Source organism: Coptis chinensis, chromosome 2 (genome assembly GCF_015680905.1).
Source record: "Coptis chinensis isolate HL-2020 chromosome 2, ASM1568090v1, whole genome shotgun sequence".
Lineage (NCBI taxonomy): Eukaryota > Viridiplantae > Streptophyta > Magnoliopsida > Ranunculales > Ranunculaceae > Coptis > Coptis chinensis.
In genome coordinates, this window is record NC_141457.1 from 25,536,858 (window position 1) to 25,547,424 (window position 10,567).

Below are 10,567 nucleotides of genomic sequence, written 5' to 3' on the forward strand. Positions count from 1 at the left end.
TGTTGGCCGCCATTAACGATTTCTTCGAGCTTTGAAAGCCCCTCTCCAGCACCCATCCAAACAACAATAACCAAACTTCAAAACTATATACAAGTTCAATCCAGAATGTACAGGACGATTCTTTCCTTTGGTGCTTTAGCCGCCATTAACGGGCCCAAACAAGGTTCAACAGTTCAATATCAACTTTTAGAGTTTCGAGTTTTAACAACACGACAGATTTCAACAAAGTTTTAACAACCCGACAGACAGGACGCCAAATAAAACAGGAGAATAAGTAGAAATAAAACGGAATCTTGGACAGACATAAATATCTCCATATACACGTAAAACAACTATAGGTTCAATGAAATAGCAAAAATAACTACTCACTTAATCAAAAGCTCCACGAATTCATCATAGTCCAAATCGTCGCGCTCCAACACTCTAGCAATCAAGCTTTTATATCCGCCTCCATTTTTATTTTATTTTTATCTAAAAAACCCTATTCTCTAGAAAAATATGTATATATACCTGGGTTTGAAACCTAAGCCCAACACAGACTCGGGCCCAGAAATCAGGCCACATATCCCAAATCCAATCTAGCGAATTTTAAATAAATAAATTAATAAATAAATAAATACATATTTTAAATACGGGCGTTACAAACACCTATGCCCCGTATCACCTAATAAATACTTCTAGCTCAATTAGGAATAAGTTGGTGTGATAGTAAATGGTAGATCTGTTTGATCGACATCGACTTCCTTGGATTGTCATTGAGATTGTGAGGAAATGTGTACCCACTGCACACTAGAGTTAGCGAAACTTGAGTGAAAAAATTATAGTGTTGTGTCTCAACACATTCTTTGTGAGAACCTACTTAGGGACGCTACCCAAAAGTTTCAGAAACGGGCCTGCCATTGCATTTCATATCATAGTTCATTGTTTAGTAGTTTATCTTAAGATGATTTGATTATTATGCATGTATTAGTTTAAGTTTTAGAATGATGATCCTTGTTTAACTGCTAGTGAGATGTATAGATTCTGAGATAAAATTAGGAGACAATTATATTACTTTTATTTCTTAATCGTTGTAGTATAAATAAAATTTGTGAGTATCTTCTCTAGAAAACTCTCATCATGCTATAACTCGTCCACTAAGGAATTCCTAGTGGTTTAAAGTTTTATTGCATATGGTCAATGCAATCACACTCAACAAAAATAGATTAGTTAGGATTATATTTTTGGCCACTTCTTTTAATTTCTCATATTTGCTTTAGGACAAGTAAAATGTTATTTGGGGATGGTTTAATAAGAGCCCAAAACTGTAGTTTAAACCACTTAATAGTATTCTATTTAATCCAATTATGTTTATAATAATAAGAGTTTATTACTGTTTACTTGCTTTTGTGCATTTCAGGTCTTGGAGTCAAATATGTGAAGAAATACATCACTTTTGCAAGAGAAATGAGTCAAATTGATTGCTAGAGAAGTTCTATGGTTAAAGCCCAAGTTTTAAAGAGAAAAAGTCTAGTCAAAAGCTAGGAAGTCAAAGTCAACTCAGGCAGAAAAAGAATAGAAAAGTCAATAGAACTTCAACAGGCTTTATCTTTGGACTCAGACCTCGAAATTTGGCCTATTTTATGTCAAATGATCGGTTCAGAAAGAGCTTTCTAATGATCCAGGCCTCGATCCAATCAGAGTAGTAAAAGAGGACAAAATGGGCACTGCAGTAAATTCCAGCAGAGATAACCTTTTTGGATTTAAGTATTTAGGTTTTGGGCTTGATTTAATGGCCCAAAACACAGCTCCAAAGCCCATGCACGAAATTTTAACCTAAACCTTTGTTTTATAAAGAGGTTTATGGCAAACAATAGTATCTCTTCCCCCATAGTTTAATATAATTTAGGTTTTATGTTCTTAGCCTAGAACTCCATTAAAACACTTCAAGTTCTTATTTTTAATACAAGTTATTCTTATTATGTCTTCCTTTCATGCTTATTTCCAGATAGTCTAATGAACCATAGCTAAACCTCCATTAGAGGGGTTTTGATTGAAGTTTTGATGAGGACTTGATATATTAGTGTAGAGTAGTTTTTTTTTTTTTTTTTTTGAAATAACTAGGGTTTTTGGTTCCCCAACCTTCATTAATATCAACATCTCAAGTACATCCTTCATTCTTTATCCCCTTTGATCAACTTTGACAGTTTTTTATCCATAGGGGGAATAAAGTACATTGTGTTGTTTCTACCATGCATCATCACTTACACTATTTCTAGTGGTGCTAACTTTAGACAAATAGTCTACCACCTGGTTTCCTTCCCTTAAAACATGCCTTACCTCTAGCTTTGCAAACTTGATCCTCTCCACGCTTATCTGTACTACCAAGTTTTTGCAGTACCATGGTGGATCCTCTGTTCCATTCAAAATCTGTGCTACACTGAGTGAGTCTACTTGAACTCCCACTTCTAAGATATTCATCTCAGCTGCACCTTGGATGCCTTTCAGGACTCCTAGTAATTCCTGATGTATGACTGAGAGCTTGTTCGAGCTACCACTGAAGGCCATTTGGACATCTCCATTTCGGTCTCTCAATGCTCCTCCATACCCTGCTTTCCCATGTTGGACCGAGCCATCTATGTTCAAAGTTGCCATATCTAAATCGGCCCTCTCCCATTTTACCCATTTCTCCTCCTTTTGTTTAAAGTTGGCCCCGATACCCAACTTCCTCAACACAGCCCTAGTTGCTACATCATCTTTGACTACGTCCAGTTTCTTCCCCATGTACTCTCTCATGCAGTTCAGGGCTTTCGAGCTTACCACTTCTGGAGTCCTGAATCTCTTTTTCTTTAGGCACCAATTTCTCTCATTCCATATTGCTTGAGCTATTGCACATATTAACGCTCTAATTACTTCAGAGGTTGTTGAATTTAGTCTGCATACCCTCATCAGGTAGTACCACTCATCATGTGAGTTTCAAACTCCTTCTAGCAATCCTATGGCTTTCTTAAAGCTTTGCCAGACTAGTTTCGAGAAAGGGCAATCGAAAAATAGGTGGGCAGAGCTCTCTTCCTGGTTGTCACAGAGACAGCACCTCGAGGACCCAATAACTTGTTTTGCCATCAATCTATTCTAAGTGGGAAGACATCCAGAGAACAACTGCCAAATAGTAAATGAGTGCTTGGGTACTGAGAGTTTTCCCTAAACAATCTTATACCATTTAACCTTGCTTCGTACATTCTTTAAAACTACATACGCTGAAGATATAAAGAATTTCCCAGAGCTGGAGGGGGGGGTCCAAATAACTGCATCCTCTATCATGAACGAATTTATCTTTGTTTCCATAATCATCTTTTTTACCTCACAACTCGGCAGGTCAGTTATACACCTTCCCCATCCTCCATTGACAATCACCTCTGCCACTACTACATCATTTGGTACAGCGTTCGAGAGAAAATACTTAGCTTTAGCATTCAAACTCAACGACCCTGAACACCAAGGATCATGTCAGAAGCTCGTACTCTTTCCATCCACTATACAGTACCGCACATACTTCCATGTAGCTTCTCTATGCTTTAAAATTCCTCTCCATACACAAGAACAATCCGTTGGGATTTTCATTGTCCAGAAGTATTTGGTCTTGATGTGTTGTTCCCATGTCCATTTCACCCATAGATAATCAGTTTTTTGAGCCAGTTTTACCACTAACCCACAGTAGGTAGCTTTGTTCTAGATCCTCGGATCTACCAAGTCCTAGAGTGCCCTGTTCTTTGTCCAACTTGAGTGTATAGTGGCTTCCATGGTGCATTTTCTTCTCTAACTTTGGCCCTGCCCAGATAAATCTGTTGCATATCTTCTGTTGCATATCTTCGCTACCCTGTCAAGTACTATTCTTGGAAGCACAAACGTCTTAGACCAATAAGTTTGAAAGGATGACAGAACAGAATTCACCAGCTGCACTCTTCCTACCCTGTTTAAATCTATGTTCTTCCAGTTTGAAATTCTTGTTGTGATCTTTTCAATGAGCGGCAGACATTCTCTTACTCCAAGTCTTGTTGCTATGAGAGGCAAGCCTAGATAAATCACCGGAGGAGTAACTAGCGATATATTCATAGCCGCTGCTAATTCTAGCCCTTCCACCTCAGACATACTTCCAGTTAGAAGTGTTGTCTTTGCATTACTCAAATACAACCATGTAGCTTTAGAGAAGGACTCCAAGATATCCTTTATCGCCATGATAGACTCCATGTTTCCTTTACAAAAGATAAGCACATCATCCGCAAAACAGAGGTGTGGGATCTTTAGTTTCTTGCACTTAGAATGTGCATATATCCTTTTAGACTGTAGGCCTTGTAAGAGAAGAGTGCTAAGGACTTCCATAACAAGGACAAAAAGATACGGTGATACTGGGTCCCCTTGCCTGAGCCCTGGTTTCCCCTGTAAGTATCCCTTAGGAGACCCGTTAATCAAGACCGAGAAATATGGGGATGTATAGCACATAAGTAACCATTCTATGAACATAGCTGGAAACTTGAACTTGTACAGAATTGCTTCCAGAGCTTGCCATGATACTAAATCATACGCTTTATGGATGTCCATCTTTATTGCACATCTTTTCTGCCCTTTCTTCCTTAAATACCCTCTAAGGAGTTCATGAGCCAGTAACAAATTGTCTTGAATAGACCTCCCCGGTACAAATGCAGACTGAGAACATGATATCAAAGACATAATGTAATTCTTCATTATGTTTGTTAGTACTTTTGATACACATTTATACACAATGTTACAGCATGCAATAGGTCTAAATGAAGCAACATGTGAGGCATTTTTCATTTTAGGAATTAGGTAGAGAAAAGTGGAGTTTGTACCTCCCCTGAGTTGCTTGTGCCTAAAAATATGTTGAATGGCTTTTATAAAGTCCTCCCCAATAATCTCCCAGCTTGACTTGAAGAAACATGCATTAAAGCCATCCAGTCCTGGTGCCTTGTTATCCTCCATTGCAAATAATGCTTCTTTGATTTCCACTTTAGTGATCAACTCAATCAAAGATTGCCTTGTGACCAAATCCACTTCATTCACCTGTAAACTATCCAGAAATTCTGCATCACATTCTTCTCTCGATCTCACCCCTAGTAATTCTCGATAGTAGCTCGGAAATGCCACTGCCACTTGGTCCTTCCCTTCTCTCTGTGTTCCTTGTGCATCCGTTACATTCCATATGTAGTTTATGGTTTTCTTCTCCTTGAGGACATTGAAGAAGAACTTACTACATCTATCTCCAAAGCAAAGCCAATCTATGTCTGTCTTGTGATACATCTCTGCTTCTTCTAGTTTCAAATATTTACAGAGTTTGTCCCTCATAGCAAATTCTTGTACACTGAGGGAGTAATCCAAGGGATTCAGGTGAAGTTGTTCTTGAATCACCTTTAATTCTTCTCTTGTGTCCACCAATCTCTGAATATCATTACTGAACTGTCTCACCCATCCTTTCAACACTCCTTTCAGATTTTTGAGCTTTCTAGTTAACATAAAGACATGCTCCCATGAACTTCTATATCCCAACACTCCCTCAAGGAAGGCTTAAAATCCTGGTGCAGAGTCCAGTTGTTACAAAATCTAAACAGAGGATGCTTTCTGAAGTTACTCACAAAGGTCAAGATCATGGGGGAGTGGTCTGATAGTCCTTGAGTTAAAAATTCCACCTTTGATGCTTGCGGAATAGAAGCCCAAGCCGCATTTACCAAACATCTATCTATCTTTGACCACTTCCTGATACTAGCCCCTCCACTATTCCATGTATAGAGACACCCAGTAGCTGTGTGGTCAAACAGACCGGCTACATTCAAACAAGATGCAAACGGTATTGTTTCCCTGGGATGTACCTCTCTGTCCCCAACTCGTTCATATGAAAACAATACATTATTGAAATCCCCCATGACACACCATGCTCTTTGTATACCTACACTCAAGGTTTTCAGCTCATCCCACAAAATTAACCTTTTGTGACTTTTATTACTGGCATACACAACAGTGAGTGAGAAGGAATACCCATACTGCAAACTTGTAACTTTGTAGTGTATAAACTACCCTCCTTCCACCTCTTTCTGAATATCCAAAAAATTTATATCCCATGTAATCCATATTCTCCCATACTCGTTACTCACATAATTGTGCATAGTTCCCCAAGTTGGACAAACTATTCTTGTTATCTCCTAATGCTTCTCCATCCTTACCTTTGTTTCTAGGAAGCACATACAACTTAACTTGTTCTCCAAAATATACTTATTCAAAGTTTTCGCTTTATTCGGGTCATTTAGTCCCCTGACATTCCAGCTACTTACTTTCACCATTGACATAAAAAGCTATCAATGTCCTCTCCTCTTTCCCCTCCCTTTGAGTTTTCCCCTTCCTCTCTTAGCCAGTGTAGTTTTTTGTTCTTCTGTGTTTTTGTTCTTCTGTGCCCTGGTTTGGACTGGGGTATCGTGCAGAGTCACTCTAAGCGGTGTAGTGTTTGACCTATCTCCAAACAGTTCTGGCTCTGTGTCAGACAAATCATCATCCTCCATTTTCGCTAACTCCTCAAACACATTTCTTTCCGCTATAAACTGCCCGGCTCCAGGATGCTCAGGCCTTAGTTGCTGTGTCGGATCTTGTATCACGACCAACGCTTGTTATGTAACTGGGCTCAGCTCAGAGATGGCACATTCAACACTACCAGTGGAGACCAATGGTAACTGTGATTCCCTCTCCTATTGTTGCTCATCCCTAAGCCTTAGTACCTCTTTATCTCTCTGACATTCTTCATTAATATGAATACTCAATTCATGCCCACTCCAATTTCCTTCTGTCCCTTCTTCCCTCACGCTTTCATTCTGACCCAGTGCCTGCCCTTGCGTACCAGTACTCCCACTTGTTTCTCCACCCTCTTGTTATCCTTGAGCTGTTTGAACCCCTACCACTTGTTGCACCTGAGCTCTAGGTACCGACTGGGCTCTTTCCTCTTTATTAGTTGCAGCAGCATATGGTTGTGCATTTGCCCTCTATCTCCACACCCTCGTACTCCTTACACCACATTGTAATGTAGTATGCCTGAACCGATTACACTTCTCACAAGATTATGGTTTCCATGGATACTCAAGCGGTATAACAATTTCTCGATCCCCAACCTTGATTTTTATATTTTCTTTGTACTCATGGTTTACTGGGAATTCAATACAGAACCGAGCAAATGACAACCTTTTCCTCTTTGTAGTAGCATCATCCATGAACTTTGGTTCTCCTCCTACCAAACTTGCTAGATATGACAACCCATCTATTGTTCACATCTCCTTTGGCACTTCCATCAGCTTTACCCAAATCGGTATTGTAGCCTCCTTGCTCCTGTAATTGTTCACCTCAACTGTCCAAGGCTTTAATTATCACGAACACTCTCCCCGCAATAAACACTGATCTTTCATCTAATACCATTTGTCTATCTTCTGCACAAGTAAAATTCATGTAAAACATGTCCTTATCAGTCGTGATGTCAAACTCTCCCTTTAGTTTCCATTTCTTCCCCAGAAAATCTTTTACCATGGGAAACGTTAAACGTTTATCCAAGAAATATCCAACTAAATATTCATCCCATTGTTTTATCCCTTGTTCCACTAACTCCTCTAGAACTTGAGCAACACCATCTATGAGAATGGGAGAGAACGAGGTAAAAGCTACAGTAGATTCCTGAGCTCCACTTCGACCAAACAACGCACTCCACCTAGTTCCAATCCCATTTCTCTGGGCATCATCTTGTTGTTGGTTGCTTGTCGAGGCCATCTTTACTCTACCGCACTCCCAGCAAAGTTTCTATTTTAGGAAAAGAAAAGAGGTTGAGATAGGATAAGCCCAAAAAACATAACGTTATATGCTAAAAAAGGGTGTATTAGGTGCACTAGATCACAAATACAGATTACTCTTAAGTTACTCATGTTTCCTCACTCACGGTCCCTATATTAGGTGTAGAGTAGTTGTTATAGAGCTTCAAGCCTAGGTTTCTATACTTAGACATAAGTAGAATTAACCTAGGCTAGAGGATAGTTAATCCGCCATGAGAATGGGTTTTAACTTCCTCTCATGCTAATTATTATATGACTACAGATACCATAAGTAATTAGGGATCATTAAAGGCCTAACCTTTATGTTTGAACCTTGTGTTTAAACTTAAAGATTAGGGTTTGCTACAACTTTATGCTAGCATATTAGGAATTCATTAAGGTGGATTCAAACTCTCTCTAATTTCTCCTTCATATTCATAGTTTATATTTAATTGCTTTAGTTTAAATTAGTATAGATTCAAATCGATTTTCACCATTAATTCTATTCCAAATAATTACTCTCGTGTTGTTTTCATTGTTCGCCATGCGGAATTCGTTTAGGCCTAATCAACTAAGAGTGGAACGAATCTTTACTCTTGTTATAATTGCAACATCATATTGAGAGTAGAACTTTGATTTAAACCTAAGAATAGATTTTTTGCATGTTATTAGTGTTTTTAAGTACTAATAGGAGTAAACACCTCTTTTCACTTTTATCACATAGACAGATCAAGATCCTAAAAGAAGTTCATTCCAGTACCCGCCAGGTAAAAAGGCATCCTAAACAGTCACTATGGGGATGTCTTGTACCTCCACCCGAAGTCTCAGGGGCTTGTAAACCCATAAGAAGTACACCCATGGGTTATTCCAAAAATTTATCTTACTTCCATCACCAACTTGCCAAACCATACCACTAGCCACTACTGCCTTAGCCTTCATGATGCTTCTAAACATGAAAAAAGGATTGGAGGGGCTTTTAGGATCTTCTGACATAGGGTTAAGGAACTTCCCATATTTAGCTCTCATTAGTTGTGTCCATAAACATTCTTCTCCATTTAAAACTTTCCAATACAGCTTAGCTAGCATGGCTAAGTTAATCTCTTTAAAGAACCTGAGACCAAGACCACCATCTTCTTTCTTCTGACAGATTTTATCCCATTTGCATGTGTGAATAGCTTTTGAATTAGGTGAGCATTTCCACCAAAGGTCTCTACACAGCTTGTCTAACCTCTCAGTGATGGAAATAGGGATTGAAAAAGATGACATGATATAGATTGGGATTACTTAGGCAACTGTGTTTATAATAGTACATACTTCTACCTGCCTGGGACAAGAGACTAGCTTGTCAACCATTTATAGCTTTTGTAACTTAATTTGTCAGCAAGGAAAGAAAAATCTTGAACTTTAGACTTGGAGAAAAATAAAGGAGAGCCCAAGTTAAAGTCTTTGAGACCTACAAAATTGATACAAAGAATGGATTTGATGATTCTTTGTTAGTGAATGTGGGTATTTGGGCTAAAAAAACATTGGACTTGTCATAGTTAATGAGTTTCCTAGAAACCTTACAATATTCATCCAAAATATCACTTACAATCTCCACATCCTTAATACAAGTCTTGTAAAAAAAAACTATGAGGTCATCTGCATACAACATGTGGGAAATACCAGGAGCACCTCTAGAGATCTTTAAGCTCGTTAAGAGATCATATTGTTCAACATTAAAGAAAATCCTTGACAAAACTTTGGACATAAGGATAAACAAATAGGGTGAGAGAGGGTCACCTTGTCATATTCCTCTAGAGGGGATGATAGTCTTTAGAGGAATGTCACTAACAAGGATGTTATATTGCATAATGGAAAGACAGAAATTGACGAGCTTGATCCATTTAGGAGAGAAGCCTAAGTTGTGAAAGATTTGAGCAATAAAGGTCCATTTTACCCTATCAAAGGCCTTAGCTATATCCAACTTGATAGCACACAAACCCTTCTTTTGTTTCTTCATCATGGATTTAATCTTGTGTAGGACTTCATGAACTACTTCTACATTATCACCAATGTCACTTTTAGGTGTAAAAGCGGCTTGATGTGGGGATATGAACAAAGATAGGAGGGGTTAGAGCCTAAGCTATTTGCAAGGATCTTAGCAATGATTTTATAGATCACATTTCACAAACTGATAAGTCTTAAGTTTGGTATTTTTATGGGATTGGATACTTTTGGGTTTAAGGAAATGAAAGTTCGATTAAGGATGGTGCCAAAATGTTCATCTCTAAAGAAAGTCTGAACCACTTGAATGATATCTTCCTTAACAACATTCTAGAATTTTGGTAAAAAATGGGTTGAAATCCATCAGGCCCCGGGACCTTCCTTGAGGTTGCTCATCTTTCTAAGAACTTTAAAGAATAGCAGAAAGGGATTGATTTTGAGATTCTGAAATGCAAGGATTGAAAAGAGAGATAATATTTTGATTGGCCATAGGCTCAGAAGAAGTAAGCAAATCAGAATAGAACTCAATGATAGATTTTTCTATGATAGAAGCATCATTAAACCAAATGTCATCTTCCAATAAAAGTCTATCAATAGAATTCTTACTTCTCCTATATGATGCATAGGTATGAAAAAGCCTAGTATTTTTATCACCACATTGAACTCTAGTATTCCTAGAATTCTATCTCTAGTATTGCCCCTCTCTTAACAAAAGTTCTTATGGAGTGGCTCTTGTACTGATAATGGCTAAA

At 38.3% G+C, this 10,567-nt stretch overlaps 1 protein-coding gene across 1 annotated transcript; it reads right to left on the minus strand.

Annotated features, from left to right (window-relative positions):
* Positions 1 to 2,226: 2,226 nt before the first annotated feature.
* On the minus strand, positions 2,227 to 2,763 carry LOC147515524 (uncharacterized). The gene has a single exon (XM_086592949.1). The coding sequence runs from the start codon at positions 2,761 to 2,763 to the stop codon at positions 2,227 to 2,229; it is 537 nt and encodes a 178-aa protein (XP_086449075.1).
* Between the last annotated feature and the right edge of the window lie 7,804 nt (positions 2,764 to 10,567).

Coding starts and splice junctions, on each gene's coding strand:
- LOC147515524 (XM_086592949.1), bottom strand. CDS start 2,763: ATGGGGAAGAAACTGGACGTAGTCAAAGATGATGTAGCAACTAGGGCT.